Source organism: Hyperolius riggenbachi, chromosome 11, assembly GCF_040937935.1.
Source record: "Hyperolius riggenbachi isolate aHypRig1 chromosome 11, aHypRig1.pri, whole genome shotgun sequence".
NCBI lineage: Eukaryota > Metazoa > Chordata > Amphibia > Anura > Hyperoliidae > Hyperolius > Hyperolius riggenbachi.
Window position 1 is genome coordinate 12,720,930 of NC_090656.1, and position 17,702 is coordinate 12,738,631.

Below are 17,702 nucleotides of genomic sequence, written 5' to 3' on the forward strand. Positions count from 1 at the left end.
AAAAGATACAGCAAAGGCAACAAAGGAGTGGCTCAAGAAGCACTATAAGGTCACGGAGTGGCCTAGTCAGTCTCCGGACCTTAATCCAATAGAAAACCTATGGAGGGAGCTCAAGCTCAGAGTTGCACAGAGACAGCCTCGAAACCTTAGGGATTTAGAGATGATCTGCAAAGAGGAGTGGACCAACATTCCTCCTAAAATGTGTGCAAACTTGGTCATCAATTACAAGAAACGTTTGACCTCTGTGCTTCCAAACAAGGGTTTTTCCACTAAGTATTAAGTCTTTTATTGTTAGAGGGTTCAAAAACTTATTTCGCTCAATGAAATGCAAATCAGTTGCTATCTTTTATTTAAGGTTATTTTTTCGATTTTCCTTTTGATGTGCTATCTGCCACTGTTAAAATAAACCTACCATTGAAATGATACTGTTCTGAGACCTTTCATTTCTTTGTCATTGGACAAACTTACAAAATCAGTGAGGGGTCAAATAATTATTTCCTCCACTGTATATAGATATATACACACACACACACACACACATATACATACATACATATTAGCAGTGCTGGCACCAACCATCCACATGGGTCCAATTGGACTGCAGGTTGTCACTTGCGTACGCTTCGCTGTCTGTAGCAAAGATGTTCTTTGGGCGCCACATGCATGAATAGCTGCTGCTGGGAGTTAGAGGTAATGTAAAAGCAGTGTGTGTAGGGCTGGATAATTAGCAGTTCATGCGATTATTGGGGAAAGGGGGGATTTTGGGGGTAAGGGGAGTCTTTTAAAAGTATGTATTATGAACACCGATGGCTTTGCATGAGGGAGCTGCTGGGAAAGTGGGTTACCAGGTGGAGGAGGTGACTTGTAACAATTATAATCACATGTATTTTGGTCAGTGCTGTGCAGGAATGTTATGGTTACTTTTTTGAAGGGGAAGTGGATGGTTGTGCTGTATATGTTGCCACAGCGATCGTGTGCGTATGAGTGAGATTTTGCAGGCCATTGGGTGATATTTAGGCTCTCATATGACTTGCTATGCTGTGTTAAGGGGCGTACTACCTGCACTTGCTGTGTTGGAGGGCATAATATCGGATGTGGCTAAATGGGAGACATAAGGGCTGCATGTGTTAATAGGTAATAGTTTACACTACCTAGGTTCAATGTAATCTTTTCTACATTATTTCATATATAGTCTGGCCCCCAAGCATTCTTAAGCATGTTGACCTGGCCCTCGACCGAAAAAGTTTGGGGACCCCTGTGTTAAAGTGTACCTGAGACAAATGCAGTCCCCAGGATATATACTTCCCTGTGGCCTCCTTCAGGCTTTGGGCTTCCTCGCCATCTCCCCAGGCCTGTGCATGTATGCCCAGGCATGCGCAATGAAGAGCGACTGAACCAATGTACTGAGTTGTTGTGGGGGACCGCAGCAGCCCGGGGAGATGGCGAGTGACCTAATGACCAGTCCACCACAATCCCACTGCACTCCACCATCCTGGTGGTGGACCAAGTCCTGTGACACCCCTGCTGTGGAATACAGTTGAACCAGCTTGTGTACATCAGGAAGTCACAGATCGTCTGATGTCTATTGGTTTACAATGTACCTTGTTCAAGCATCGTCCTGGCGAGTGTGATCATGGGGGGAATGGGGCCAAGCTTATTCCTTCCAGGTGGTGGCACATCCCAGTGGAGTGCTGTGGCATTGCGGTGGACACGTCTGATCATACAGTATTAAGCACTGTGTGTTTTTACATTATTTGTAGGGTAATGTCAATGCCTTTTACGCCCTAAGAGGTAGTAGATGGCACACTTAAAATTGGATAGACACCAGAGGAGATTTCAGGACACAGTAGTGAATTCATATACTTTGTTTCGCTACATGACCCCTTGAAACATTTTTACTGGAGTTATACTTAAAGAGAGTCTAAAGCCTAATAAATTACCTCTTTATCTTGCAGCTGTCTTAGGCCTCGTTCAGATCATTCAGCGCAGATGGCTGTGCAATTGGAATGCAAAGCGTACAATCGCACGCCATCTGCGCTGCAGATCCCATTTACTACTGTGAAAGGGATCTGTGCTGCGATTCCCAAAAACGCATCGCACTATGCGCGCTGCCAAGATGCGCGCAGTAGCGCACATAGTCTGAACGAGCCCTTAAAGAGAGAGTCTGAAGCGAGAATAAATCTCGCTTCAGACCTCATATATAGCAGGGGCACGTGTGCCCCTGCTAAACCGCCGCTATCCCGCGGCTTAACGGGGATCCCTTGACCCCCAAATCCCCCTCCGTGCAGCGGGGGAGCGCTTCCTGGTTGGGGCAGGGCTAACCACCGCAGCCCTGCCCCACGCGCGTCTGTCAGCGCGTATCTCCGCCTTTCCCCCGCCCCTCTCAGTCTTCCTTCACTGAGAGGGGCGGGGGAGAGGCGGCGATGCGCGGCTGATAGACGCGACTGGAGGCAGGGCTACAGCCGTTAGCCCTGCCTCCAGGAGCGACCAAGCCTGCGACCAAGTGTCGCAGTGGGGGGTTTGGGGGTGAAGGGACCCCCGTTTAGCGGCGCGTATGCGGCGGTTTAGCAGAGGCACACGTGCCCCTGCTAACTATGAGCTCTGAAGCGAGATTTATTCTCGCTTCAGAGTCTCTTTAAGCATTAAGATCACAGCTGTTAAGCATCAAGCATCCCCGCGGCAGAACGATGCATTTATCAACCCCTACCCCCACCCCCCTGAAATCCCTGGGGAAATATTTTGTGGATCCCAGATTTCTCTTCCTGGTAGAGGCAGAGCTGTGTGCAGTAGCTCTGCCTCTAATGCAGTCAACCTCCGCCAGTCTCCTCCTCCTCTCCCCGCCCCTCTCTTCTCTTTCACAGAGGGGCGGGGAGAGGCGGAGATTGACTGGACTGGAGGCAGAGCTACAGCATAAAGCTCTGCCACCCCATGGCAGCAAAATTTACGACCTGGAAAGTCGTAGAATTTTGCAACAGGATTTCAGGGGAAATAAATACATCGTTCTGCCGCGAGTATGCGGCGAAACAGCTGTGAGTTTAATGCTTAAGACCACTGCAAGATAAAAAGAGGCAATTTATTACGCGTCAGGTTCTCTTTAAAAGTGGACAAACCGCTTTTTGCAGATATTTTATGTGCAAAAGCAATACAATTTTAATTTGAAACATTTGAAGATGGCAAACAACGGTGAAGCTTTGTGAGCAGAGGAGTGTTATTTTGCTGCCGTAGTGACTTATAACCAAGCACCACTTGATTTCAAACTTCAGCAGAAAACGGAAGTGTTTGAGTTGCATACACACATCCAATTTTGATTGGCCAATTACTGACCACTTTTACCACCTACATGCAGCATGAGAGATAACAGATTTTGAATACCGTAAACAGATCATGCAGGCAAGTTCTCATACTACACGAAAAGTGGGAAAATAGGCGGATTAAAACTAGGTGTACACGCACCTTAAAGAGACTCCGTAACAAAAATTGCATCCTGTTTTTTATCATCCTACAAGTTCCAAAAGCTATTCTAATGTGTTCTGGCTTACTGCAGCACTTTGTACTATCACAGTCTCTGTAATAAATCAACTTATCTCTCTCTTGTCAGACTTGTCGGCCTGTGTCTGGAAGGCTGCCAAGTTCTTCAGTGTTGTGGTTCTGTGATGCATCTCCCCCTCCAGGCCCCTCTCTGCACACTGCCTGTGTATTATTTAGATTAGTGCAGCTTCTCTCTGCTCTATTATCTTTTACAAGCTGGATAAATCGTCCTCTGAGCTGGCTGGGCTTTCACATACTGAAGAATTACAGACAAGGGCAAAGCTGTGTGCAGGAAGAAACGAGCAGCCTGAAACTTCAGTGCATGAGAACAGGGGGAAAGAAACACACAAATGATCTCTTGAGATTCAAAAGGAATGCTGTATACAGCCTGCTTGTGTATGGATGTATTTTCTATGTGTGGACATACAGTACATCAACCTACTTCCTGTTTTGGTGGCCATTTTGTTTGTTTATAAACAAACTTTTTAAAACTGTTTTTAACCACTTTTAATGCGGCGAGGAGCGGCGAAATTGTGACAGAGGGTAATAGGAGATGTCCCCTAACGCACTGGTATGTTTACTTTTGTGCGATTTTAACAATACAGATTCTCTTTAAAGCCTAGCTCACACTTTCAATTGGGATTAGCAAATCACTGACCAATGTTACTACCTCCGTGTAGTACGAGCATCAAGAGATATTGAATACCATGAGCAGATTGTAAGTAAAACCTCATACTACACGGAGGTGGTGCAATTGGTGAGTGACTGACCAATCATAATTGTAAGTGTGTACCAGACCTTAAAGGGAACCTAACCTGAGAAGGATATGGATTTTTCCTTTAAAAATAATGCCAGTTGCCTGACTCTCCTGCTGATCCTGTGTCTCTGCAGATCAGGTGCTCTGACTGAAGTCAGACTGTATTAGCTGCATGCTTGTTTCAGGGTGTGATTATGCCACTACTGCAGCCAAAGAGATCAGCAGGACTGCCAGGCCACTGGTAGTGTTTAAAAGGAAACATTCATATCCCTCTCAGTTAAGGTTCCCTTTAAAGAGACACTGAAGTCTCAAACATCCTTTTTTTATCCCAAAATATTGTTTAACATATTAGCCCTAACTAAATCCCCCCAAACTTGCCCTAGTTCTCCCCTGAAAAATCCACGACTTTCTTGGTCATGGATTTTGCTACCCTCTAGTTTTCCGTGAGAGGCAGAGCTATGAGCTGCAGCTCTGCCTCACACGCGTCTGTCAGCGTGCATCTCCGCCTCTCCCCGCCCCTCTCAGTGAAGGAAGACAGAGGGGCGGAGGAGAGGCGGAGATCCGGGCTGACAGACGCGTGAGGCAGAGCTATGAGCTGCAGCTCTGCCTCACACGCATCTGTCAGCGCGCATCTCCGCCTCTCCCCGCCCCTCTCAGTGAAGGAAGACAGAGGGGCGGAGGAGAGGCGGAGATCCGGGCTGACAGACGCGCTGAGAGGCAGAGCTATGAGCTGCAGTCCTGCCTCACACGCGTCTGTCAGCGTGCATCTCCGCCTCTCCCCGCCCCTCTCAGTGAAGGAAGACAGAGGGGCGGAGGAGAGGCGGAGATCCGGGCTGACAGACGCGCTGAGAGGCAGAGCTATGAGCTGCAGTCCTGCCTCACACGCGTCTGTCAGCCCGGATCACCGCCTCTCCCCGCCCCTCTCAGTGAAGGAAGACAGAGGGGCGGGCAGAGGCGGTGATCCGGGCTGACAGACGCGTGAGGCAGAGCTATGAGCTGCAGTCCTGCCTCACACGCGTCTGTCAGCGTGCATCTCCGCCTCTCCCCGCCCCTCTCAGTGAAGGAAGACAGAGGGGCGGAGGAGAGGCGGAGATCCGGGCTGACAGACGCGTGAGGCAGAGCTATGAGCTGCAGTCCTGCCTCACACGCGTCTGTCAGCGTGCATCTCCGCCTCTCCCCGCCCCTCTCAGTGAAGGAAGACAGAGGGGCGGAGGAGAGGCGGAGATCCGGGCTGACAGACGCGTGTGAGGCAGAGCTATGAGCTGCAGTCCTGCCTCACACGCGTCTGTCAGCGCGCATCTCCGCCTCTCCCCGCCCCTCTCAGTGAAGGAAGACAGAGGGGCGGAGGAGAGGCGGAGATCCGGGCTGACAGACGCGCTGAGAGGCAGAGCTATGAGCTGCAGTCCTGCCTCACACGCGTCTGTCAGCCCGGATCACCGCCTCTCCCCGCCCCTCTCAGTGAAGGAAGACAGAGGGGCGGGCAGAGGCGGTGATCCGGGCTGACAGACGCGTGAGGCAGAGCTATGAGCTGCAGTCCTGCCTCACACGCGTCTGTCAGCGTGCATCTCCGCCTCTCCCCGCCCCTCTCAGTGAAGGAAGACAGAGGGGCGGAGGAGAGGCGGAGATCCGGGCTGACAGACGCGCTGAGAGGCAGAGCTATGAGCTGCAGTCCTGCCTCACACGCGTCTGTCAGCGTGCATCTCCGCCTCTCCCCGCCCCTCTCAGTGAAGGAAGACAGAGGGGCGGGCAGAGGCGGTGATCCGGGCTGACAGACGCGTGTGAGGCAGAGCTATGAGCTGCAGTCCTGCCTCACACGCGTCTGTCAGCGTGCATCTCCGCCTCTCCCCGCCCCTCTCAGTGAAGGAAGACAGAGGGGCGGAGGAGAGGCGGAGATCCGGGCTGACAGACGCGCTGAGAGGCAGAGCTATGAGCTGCAGTCCTGCCTCACACGCGTCTGTCAGCGTGCATCTCCGCCTCTCCCCGCCCCTCTCAGTGAAGGAAGACAGAGGGGCGGAGGAGAGGCGGAGATCCGGGCTGACAGACGCGCTGAGAGGCAGAGCTGCGGCTCATAGCTTTGCCTCACACGGAAGCGCTGCCCGGATTGTCCCCCGGGGGAGTTAGGGGGGGATTTAGATAGTGTACAGCAGCTGGGATGCGGCGGTTTAGTTAGGGCTTACATATTAAACAATATTTTGGGGGTAAAAAAGGATTTTTAAGAGACTTCAGAGTCTCTTTAAAGGCAGAGGATCAGCACAACTGTCAGGCAAGTATTTGGCTTCTAACAAGTAAGGGCAGGTTCACACTACAAGAGCTTCTCTAAGTGCTTTGTGACTTGCTAATGTTATCCTATGTGTGTGTTCTCACTGGAGCGATGTGATTTTGTAAAAATCCCCCATAGCAATGCATTAGCAAAAGCTTTTAAAATGTCTAGCGTTTAAAAAACTCTTGTAGTGTGAATCAGCCCTAAGCCAGCATTAGCAGCCTCCTAGCAATTCCAGTGGCTCATGAAAGCAGAACTTTAACCCCTACCTTGCTGACTATCAGATACCTGAATGCCAAAAACAAATACTGCAGTGATTTAAGGTCAAAGCAGAGGCCGGCTGCTCTGCCACATCCCTCAAGCTCCCCTCCACAGAACTCATCCACAACCCATGGATCAGGAGCCTGGTGGAGGAGGGGGAGAAATAAAGCAGGCATTTCCCGTATTGTTTGTTTTACATTCAGCATGTGATGAATCCAGCGTTTAGAGGTAGTGACACGTCTTACATATAAACCATTACAAAGTGCTAAGGATTTCTTGCGGTATTTAGACATTGTCAACACAGTGTTTCATTGGCATCCCCTATCCTGCCAACTAGATTATGTGCAACATGGCCCTAGAGGGCATCTCCTGTAGCATGACATCACTATTAGCTGTAACCAGGCAGGTATGGGTATTGTACTACAATGCCCAATTTAAAGAAGATCTGTAACTTTAAAAACGTCCCCTGGGGTGTACTTACCTCCTATAGAGGCTTCCCCCGTCCCACGGTGGCAGTGCTAGCGATCCCCGAATGGCAGCCATGTAAATACTTGCCTTCCCCCTGCTCCAGCGCAGTGGGTCAGGCCAAAATAGCCAATCCTGATCTGATCCGGTCTGCTGCGCAGGTGTAATTCGTTTGCGCCTGCGTAGTAGAGCGGGCCTGATCGGGAATTTTTGCCTGACCCCGAGCGGAGAAGCCACTACTGTGCCTGCGCTGGAGCCGGGGGAAGGAAAATCTTGCAAGCGCTAAAGCTTCGGGAGCCCAGCAAGATCACCGTGGGACGGACGACGACCGGGGAAGCCTCAGAAGGATCCAGAGGCTCTCCTCCCGAGGTAAGTACCCCCAGGGATCGTTTTTAAAGTTACAGAGTCTCTTTACAATGGAGACAATAAATGTACCAAACCCTCAACAGCCTTTGTCCCGGGCCAGTAATACGAATAAAACACAGCAGAAGGCTGTCACCACTCACCACTGGAATGTGAAGCTTGCTTAGAGGTTTGCCATCTAATAAATAGGAGCCAGTATAAGTCACATACTCAGCGTAACACTGAGGGGCTTGAGGAGTGATGTAGCACAAGATCTTCCGTTTCTCTTCAATTTTTTTCCGAATTTGTAGGTATTCAAAGTATGGGTTTGACCTATCGCTGTGATATGGCTCAATTTCATCCAGCTTGATGGCATCAACAATGGCCGCCAGAGTCTGCTGGATCATCTCCCGCGTCTGCTGACTGGTGTTACTGATGATCTGCTGTTGAAGCTGGTTGGGTTTCTGCAGCTTCCTCTTGCGCGGGTGCTGCGTCTCCTCATCTTCCGTGACTTTATTCTTTCCCCGCGTTGATGTGGTCACCGCGGGAGGCTCCTTCTCCGGCAGGGACGAATGTTGCTTGTTCTGGTTGGCAAGCATTTGAGCCCTGTTGCGTGTCATCCGCAGAGGTATCTCTTCCACTTTGGGTGGTTTTGGGACATCTACAGTTATTTTTGGCATTTGCTCTGGAACTCCAGCAGGGGCTTGTACTGGAGGGGGTTCCGTCTGCGCAGCTGGTTCACCATCAGCTTTCTCCACAGGTGCTTCCTCTGTGACCTTCACATCTACTTTTTTTGGCAACACCTGTGTGCAGCTCTCTGCAGCGTTATTCAGGCTGGACTGCACTTTATTCTCCACTTCTTCTAGAGTCTCCAGCTGTACATACGGAATTGCAAAGTTTGCCGTTTCAAACACTGACTTTGCATCCTCAGATAATTTTACAGTCTCTATAGTAGGCTCGTTGGTGCGATCATCTTTCGGCTCCTCAACTTCAGGCGTTGGCTCATCTATCTCCACGGCAGGCGTCTCTTTAGGAGTCACCGGCTCTGGCAGAGCAGGCTCGGTTTGGGGCATTTCAGTGCTGTCACCATCTGGAACTTCAGAAGGAGCAGCAGGACTACTTGCGGTGATGTTTGGTTCTTCGCAGATTTCAGCATCACTTTCTTCTTTGACAGGAAGCGGAAGTTCAGGCAGAGAAAACGGTCCAAGATCCAAATCTTCCACAGCCGAAGAAAAAGGGTCGGGCCATGGTTCTGGATCTTGAGCAGGTGGCTGGACATGGTTGGGCTCTAGGTAATCTTTTTTAACAGATGTTAACGCGTCTTCAAGTGGTTGAGTATTTAGCTGGGACTCAGGTTCCAATGTCTGCTGTTCTGGTAGAGCCTCACAGTTACTAAAAAATGTAGCAAGAGGTGTTGGTGACACATATGGACCTTGATCATCTGACTGAGGCATATCCTCTTCTGCATCGCTTCTATTCTCTTTCAGGTCATCAGTGGCTGGTTCAGACATGGGGTACGAAATGGGAGAAACTGGGTAAGGTGAACCAGAAGAAATAAATGGGACTGAAGCAGCAACAGCTTTCTCTGGGGAACAAAAACTCTTTGGGGATTCTGGGAACCTCTGAGGGGACTTTAAAAGTTCAGATGCCATTGACCAACTTCCAGGCTGCCGTGAACGGTTAACCAGTAGACTTGATGTTATAACAGAGTCTGTACTTCTTACAGGGGGACTGACCCAACCTAGATTCTGCTCAGCAAGGGCAGAGTTAAATGCACTTTCCTCAACAGGTGGGAGGAAGCCAATTTCGGTTGGCGGCGGTAGAAAGGGTTCAGGAGGAAGAAAAGTAGATTCAGTATGTGGTGTATGATATCCTGTTTCGGTATGTAGGGCAGGAAATCCTGTTTCGGTATGTGGGGTAGAAAATCCTGCTTCGGTACGTGGAGAAGGAAATCCTGTTTCGGTATGTGGGGTAGAAAATCCTGTTTCGGTATGTGGGGAAGGAAATCCTGTTTCGGTATGTGGGGAAGGAAATCCTGTTTCGGTATGTGGGGTAGGAAATCCTGTTTCGGTATGTGGGGTAGGAAATCCTGTTTCGGTATGTGGGGTAGGAAATCCTGTTTCGGTATGTGGGGTAGGAAATCCTGTTTCGGCATGTGGGGTAGGAAATCCTGTTTCGGTATGTGGGGTAGGAAATCCTGTTTCGGTATGTGGGGTAGGAAATCCTGTTTCGGTATGTGGGGTAGGAAATCCTGTTTCGGTACGTGGGGTAGGAAATCCTGTTTCGGTACGTGGGGTAGGAAATCCTGTTTCGGTACGTGGGGTAGGAAATCCTGTTTCGGTACGTGGGGTAGGAAATCCGGGTTCAGTACGTGGCGTAGGAAATCTGGGTTCAGTATGTGGCGTAGGAAATCCGGTTTCAGTATGTGGCGTAGGAAATCCGGTTTCAGTATGTGGCGTAGGAAATCCGGTTTCAGTATGTGGCGTAGGAAATCCGGTTTCAGTATGTGGGGTAGGAAATCCGGTTTCAGTATGTGGGGTAGCAAATCCGGTTTCAGTATGTGGGGTAGGAAATCCGGTTTCAGTATGTGGGGTAGGAAATCCGGTTTCAGTATGTGGGGTAGGAAATCCGGTTTCAGTATGCGGCGTAGGAAATCCTGTTTTGGTATGTAGTGTAGGAAAGCCTGTTTCAGTATGTGGGGTAGGAAATCCTGTTTCAGTATGTGGGGAAGGAAATCCTGTTTCAGTATGTGGCAAAGGAAATCCTGTTTCAGTATGTGGGGTAGGAAATCCTGTTTCAGTATGTGGGGAAGGAAATCCTGTTTCAGTATGTGGCGAAGGAAATCCTGTTTCAGTACGTGGCGAAGGAAATCCTGTTTCAGTACGTGGCGAAGGAAATCCTGTTTCAGTACGTGGCGAAGGAAATCCTGTTTCGGTACGTGGAGAAGGAAATCCTGTTTCGGTACGTGGAGAAGGAAATCCTGTTTCGGTACGTGGAGAAGGAAATCCTGTTTCGGTACGTGGAGAAGGAAATCCTGTTTCTGCATGTGGAGAAGGAAATCCTGTTTCTGTATGTGGAGAAGGAAATCCTGTTTCAGTATGAGGAGAAGGAAATCCTGTTTCAGTATGTGGGGTTGGAAATCCTGTTTCAGTAAGTGGTGTAGGAAATCCTGTTTCGGTATGTGGTGTAGGAAATCCTGTTTCGGTATGTGGTGTAGGAAATCCGGTTTCGGTATGTGGTGTAGGAAATCCGGTTTCGGTATGTGGTGTAGGAAATCCGGTTTCGGTATGTGGTGTAGGAAATCCTGTTTCGGTATGTGGTGTAGGAAATCCTGTTTCGGTATGTGGTGAATTAAATCCTGTTTCGGTATGTGGAGAAGAAAATCCTGTTTCGGTATGTGGGGTTGGAAATCCTGTTTCGGTATGTGAAGAAGGAGATCCTATTTCAGTATGTGGCGTAGGAAACCCTGTTTCGGTATGTGAAGAAGGAAATCCTGTTTCAGTATGTGGGGTAGGATATCCTGTTTCAGTATGTGGAGAAGGAAATCCTGTTTCGGTATGTGGTGTATGAAATTCTGTTTCAGGAGGCAAGTATTCAGCCTCTGTTGAAGGGAAACTAGGACCTGAATGGAGAACATAGGCCTGTTCTTGAGGCATAAATGATGGCTCTGGGGGGAGGTATTCGGAATCCTGGTGGAGGAATCCTGTCTTCTCTGGGATATAGGAAGGCTCCTGGTGAATATAAGTGGGTTCTTCGGGCAGAAAGTCCGCTTCAGCTGAAAAGCTATTTTCATTTGTTATAAAGTTGCTATCAGTTTGTAGATAGGCAGTTTCCTGTTGCATAAAATTAGCCTCTGGTGGCGAAAAGCTTTGTTCTTGAGGAAGGATAGATTCCGTAGCTTTCTGAGCTTCTACAGAGTCACAGGGCAGAGCAAGATCTGGAGGATCAGAATTTTCTGTAGAAGGTTCAAGCAAGTCATCTCTTTCCATAAGAGGTGATGTTGCCTGGACCTCAGAGTAGACCCGATCAGGGGATGGAGCAATACTTGCAATGGCCGCAGGTGTACAAGAACCATCTTCAATCCTTGGAGATGTTGCTCTGTAATCTGGCGAAAAGTAGCCTGGAGAGACGCATGTAAATTTCTCATCAGGCACAAGCGGTTCAACCTTATCGTCCATAATCTGCATTGGTGAGTTGAAGCTAGAAGCTGCTGGCACACTCTGCTGCCTGTGAAATTTCATGTCTGAATGAGCAAACTCCTCTTCTGAACCTCTTCTTGCGTCCACAGAGACTGAACGGCTACGGTTCACAACGCAAGACAGTCTGTTGGGTGTCTGGCTTGGGTTTTCAGGCATTCCGGCAGATGGAGTTGAATATCTATCAAAAAACGTTGGCGAACATGCATTCATTGACATTGCAGACACAGGCAAAGAATGTTGGGTATCTGAACAGTCAAACATTAGTTCAGGGTAATCTTCCGTGCTACAAGATGGTGTTCGTGGGGTCTGCATGACTTCTTCATAGCTTGGACAAGAGATCACAGATGTAGGGGTGGGAACCCCTGTTGGCCTACTCTGATCTGGTCTTGGGGAAGCAGTGAGAACTTCCTTAGTCTGAGGACCATTGAGCCAGTCTTTAGAATCATTGCCACTGGCAACTGGCCCTTTATTTTCAGGTGGTGCAGCGTTTGAAGATGGTGGTTCTTTAGGCTTCTTTTCTTTCTGTAGAGAATCTACTACAGGTTTTTTGGTAGTTAAATCTAAACTTTTTTTACGCAGTTCCTCAGATTTTAATTTGTCTTTTAACTTTGGGTCCCCAGAGCGGTGCCTCATCTTTTCCATCAGCTTCATTCTTTCTTTGTGTTTTTTATGCTTTTCTTCGATTTCTAAATCTTTCTGACTTAGCATCCTTTCGAAGCTGGTCATCATTAGATCACCATCACCGAGTAGTTTCTCCCGAGGGCGGTTATCCTTTTTGTTGGTATCCTTAAGACTGAATTTTTCATTTCCATTACTGATTTTAATAACGTCTTTATCAGAGCTTTCCTTTGCTCTGTCTTTTGTTTTATTTTCCCCGAATTTCACCCCCTCTTCTTTAACTTTGTCTTTACCTGTTAATGGACATTCCTTATCTTTGTTCAATGGTTTTTGCTCTTCTCTGTGATGCTTAAAGAAGGCCTCCAAATGTTTGTCTCTGTGCTTGTCATCTTTGCTTTTGTCACGATGTTTCTCTTTCTTCTTTTTCTCTTTCACAACAGAGTTGTTCAAGTTGTACACTTTGCTCTTTTCTGACTTCTTTGAGGAATCTCTCTCAGAATCGTGCTTCTCTTTTTCAGAGCTGAAGACAAAGTCTATACTTCTCTCCAATTCTTCCTCAGTCTCGGTCTTGACAGAGAATGAAGTCAAAGTGTCTCCGTCTGTTTCCTTCTCGTACTGCAAAGATTCTCTCCTGCTGTAAGAGTCCCTTGGATCATCCAGTTTTTCTGCTTTTTTATCAGATTTTTCTTTTCGCACTTTATCCTTTTCATGGCTTTTCTTTGAAGAGGAGGAAGAATGCCGATTTCTTTCTTTTTCCTTTAACTTTTCTGCCAAACCAGGCAAGGAATCTTTTGTTTTTTCCTCCAAGGAATCCAGGTTTGTAAGTACTACAGATTCAAACATATTTCCAAGGTTGGCATCTTGGCCTCGATCTGTAAAACTGTCAGAAGAAATCTCACTGATCTTGTCATTGGAATCATCCTTGCAATCATTGAGGGCCTCCTCTTCCAGTTTCTCCAGAATACTCTTTTCTGAGTCACCTTTAGAGAACTTCCGATCCTTAAAATGATCTTTATCGGGTTTCTCCTTGTGTTTAGTGGTCTTCACCTTCTCATCAACTGGTTTATCAGATTTCTCACCAGGGGCTTTTTGCTTGGATTTCTTGTCTTGGTTAGAGTCTATGGACACCCTGTCTTTGCGGTATTTGTCAAGAGACTCCTTATCTTTTTTATCTTTGTGTTTTTCTGTGTTCTTTTCTTTTTTCTCCTTTCCAGACTCCCCCAGACTTTTATCCCTTTTCTTTTCCTTTGGCTCCCGATCCTTCTGTTTCTCCCCTGAGTGCTGCTTGTCACTTGAATATTTTCTGTGTTTTTCAGCCTGGGTGACCTCTTTATCTTGTACAGAATTCTCCCGTTCGTAACTGTCCATTCGGTGCAAGTCGTTGCCATATCCCTCTGTGACTTTGAAACTCGACACAAACCGATTATCTTCCTCCTCACTTTCATCGGTAAATATATCGGCAATGTTGTACCAGTTTTTTCCCCTTGCCTTCTTGTCATCCCTCTTCTCGCTAGAATCCTTTTCCACAGCCTTTTCTTTCTTCTCGGTTTTCTGCTCCGAAGGCGCTTTTTTATCCTTGTGCAAATCTTTATACTTTTCATCTTTTTTCCTTTGGGAGACTTTCTCAGACTCCCTCTCTTTTTGACTTCGGTCTGTTTTCTCAGGCTTTTCCCTCTCTGAATCTTTGGATTTCTCTCTGTGTTTCTCAGATTTTAACTTTTCCTTTTTCTCAGATGTGTCTTTCTTCTCTTTACCAGAGTGATGCCGTTCTCTTGTCTCTGAGTTCTTGACAATAAGATCTTGCTCGGGTTTCTCTTTAAAGAAAGTCTCTGTTGCAAAATCACTTAGATCATCTTTATATTGCTCCTCCTGTTTAATTTTAGAGTCCCTCCTTTCCTTGCTTCCCAGAGACTCCCTCCTGACAGAGTCGCCATCTTTTTCCTTCCGTATTTTAGTGCTGTCAAGCGAGTCCTTTCTTTTCTTTTCCCGCTCTCCTGTATGTAAGGGGGTACTCTTGTGCAACTCTGGCTGATCTTTCTTTTTGTCAGTAGAGTCTCGGTCCTTTCTTTTTACGATGGTATCCTTCTCAGACTGTTTGTCACCATGTTCTTTACGGTCTTTGATTTTTGATTCTTTTTCTTTGACTTCCTCCTTTATAGATTCTACTAGAGGTTTAGTGACTGCATCATTTTTGCTTTCCTTGAAGTCGGCAAATGTGGAGTCCCAGCTGTCTTCAGCTTTATAGTCAAATGAGGAATCTGAGGACATCTCAGAGATCCACAAACCCTGGTCATCAGATGTATTGTACTTTGAAGAATCATTTTCTAAACATTTTTTGTTGTTTACCTCTTCAAGTTGGATTTCGTCTTTGTGAGGTTTTTCTTTTTTCACCTTCTCTTCTTTGAAACTTTTGTCTTTTTCTATTTTGGGAACCTTTTCTTCTTTCAGCTCATTTTTCTTTTCGGATTTGGACGACTTGTCCTTTGTCTTTTTCTTTTTGTCTTCCTTATGGGCTTTTTGTTTGTCCTCTTTGGGAGATTTTTCTTTTAGGGTTTTTTCAATTTTTCCAGAACGATCTCTGTCCTCTTTACAATTTTTGCCATCTTTACTCTTTTTTGAGGGTTTCTCCTCTTTGGTAAGCTTAATAGACTCCTCCCGGAAGACCCAGTCCTCCTTCTCGGATTTTACTTTTGAAAGCTTGTCCTCTTTCTTCTGGTGCTCGTGGTCATGTTTTAACACTTTCAATTTCTCAGGAACGTTAACGTCAAGATTTAAAGACTTATCTGACTTTTGCTTAGAGTCCTCATATTCGAAGGAAAAGCTTTTCAGGATCTTAACTTCCTGGCCAGTCTGTACTAGTATTTTATCTTTGCTTTTGTGTTTGTGTTTAGTTTTATGTTTTTTAACTACTTTGCCTTCTTTATCTAGCTTAGGAATTGCTCCATCAACGTGAAGATGAAAAGAATTCTTTTCATAGATGCTGTTATGCGCGTTACTTTTCTTTTTGTGCTCACGTTTCTTTTTAACCTGTTTCACGGATTCCACACTGGAATCTTCTGAGGAGTAATCATAATCACTAGTCAACCGTGTCCGTGTGGAGTCCGATAGTGAGCTAACATCTGACCAGTGAGGGGACGATACGGTTTTCCAATTGTCCGTCCTCCAGTGCTTGGAGTGCTGGTCAGGGATATTAGCATTGTGCTTTTGTGATGCTAAACTCCCTTGCGAAGAAGCTGAAGATGCTGAAAGAGAGCTAAATAAAGAAGTCTCTTTCATTGCTAAGGCAGAGTCTTTTACACAATTTGAGTTTTCAGAGGACAACCTGTCGTTCTCTACATCACTCTCTAAGTTTTCACTTTCAGTCTCAGAAGAGCAGAAGATTTTCTTTTCGAACTTTACTTCCTTGGTTTTTACATCTTTCTTCCGCTTCTTTTTGACTTTGCCCTTTTCTTTATGCTTTGCTACGGGCTGTTCCCGGCTTTTATTGCTCGACTGGATGGGTTGAGCTGATAAATGGAGCTTTTCGGGAGCTCCTGAGATGTTATGGTCATCCTCGTCTGAAGTATCGGACAGGATACGGCGAGCAGCTTTCTTTGGCGCAGTTGTGTTTTTAGAATAAGTCTTTACTTCCATTTTAGGAATAGAAATTATACTGTTTGGTTTAATTTCTTTTCGGAAGTCTTTTTTCAGCAAATGCTTGTCATCCACCGGAGGTACCCGGTCCTCTTCATCGTCCTCGTCAAACTCATACTCATCTTTCACCGGTGTACTTTTTGGTGGATCGTGGCGTTTGCTCTTATGCTTGGAGCCTTTCTCAAACTCAGAGTCTGTATTATTGCCATCCACAGAACTGGACGGTGCAAATGAAGGCGCATCCTCCTCTTCTGAGCTTTCTGCAAGGCAAAATAAAGTCGTAAGTAAAAGAGAAAACTAAAGATTGAAACATTAGCATTATGAACACTGGACAGGTTAACAAAACAATGGATTTGAATTCTGATTTCACAGATTTATAGAAGAACATAAAAACCTGCAAACCTTATCTAAATGTATTAAATCCAAGTTTTTTTTTGTTTTTTTTAATTGTGTGAAAGGTGGTTACAGCCTCTTTTTGGATTCATTGCCACTTCCTGCTTCTAGCGGGGTACATATTAATGTTTTAGGAACACGAAGAGGAATTACGGATGCCCGTCCCTACAGGGGTATTTAACCACTTATTCTGGACAAGAAGATAGGGAAGTTCTCTTAGAAGAGGATAGCCAGTAAAACCCCAAAAAGGAGGTTCTAACCCATTTGCACACTTTTCTTGGAGTTGGGCTTCCATAGTGAAGGGCAGTGTTGCCAACCTAATTACTTACAGACAAAAGGCCCCAAAAATATGGGCACCCAAAATGTTCGCTTAAAAAACATCCGAGCAAGAAAGTCTAGCAAGCACTGCGGCCAGAGGGAGGAACTGTGGCTTAAAGGTGCTGCGGCCACCCTAAACACACATGGGTATCTAGAGGTTCTGGACTGAGCAAGGTCTCTTTAAAAGGAACGGACACCCACAGAAAAAGTACAGAAAGCCCATTTGTGCAGACTGTCTAAAGACGGATGGTTGGCAGCCCTGGTGAAGGGAGCTATATGGAAGCAATGCATAACATAACCACCCTCATATCACCTAAACCTTTTATAGGAAAGCACTGATCCTTTCCCCAGGCGTTTGATACTATATACTGTGATGGTGAAGAGAGTGGAAAGTTGGCACTGCAGCAGGCAACAGGAGGGATTGGCAGGGTGCAACCGCTTCACTCAGGTGCAGCTGGCATGCTCGGAGTCCTCCCAGTATTTTTTACTCTGTACAGCGCCACAGAATATGTTGGCGCTTTGTAAATCAATAATAGCACAAGAGAAACCAACAGGATATTGTTTTGTCATTTATCAATGCATTTTTCTGCCCTTCAATAAACATGCAGAAGCAGTTTTTGTAGAGACCAGTTTTCCTGTGAAACGGATATTGTGCCACAAGAGGTTGGGGCAAGGCAGCATCTAAATCATCAACGGTGCAGTTTCTAGGCTAAATTTCACCAAGGGTGAGGTTGTAAAAGTCCTCCCTGCGTTCCCATCCTTTCCCCCCTTCCCTTCTGTACCTTGTAACTCTTACTTCGATAACAGATCCTTAATTAGCAGGGCCAGATTTTGAATATTGAATGTATATTGTTAATGTAAATGTGTGACCTCACTCACCAGACCCCCCCCCCCCCTTTTGTACACTTTCTGGGCCATATGAAACCCC

The 17,702-nt window shown here is 46.7% G+C and overlaps 1 protein-coding gene across 2 annotated transcripts in view; it reads right to left on the reverse strand.

Annotated features, from left to right (window-relative positions):
• Positions 1 to 17,702, reverse strand: part of ANKRD11 (ankyrin repeat domain containing 11) — a 282,262-nt gene that overhangs the window by 15,671 nt on the left and 248,889 nt on the right. For both annotated transcript variants that reach the window (XM_068259483.1, XM_068259482.1), the window contains one exon: positions 7,778 to 16,323. In XM_068259483.1, coding sequence (XP_068115584.1) covers positions 7,778 to 16,323 — 8,546 coding nt within the window. The remainder of the gene's footprint in view (positions 1 to 7,777; positions 16,324 to 17,702) is intronic.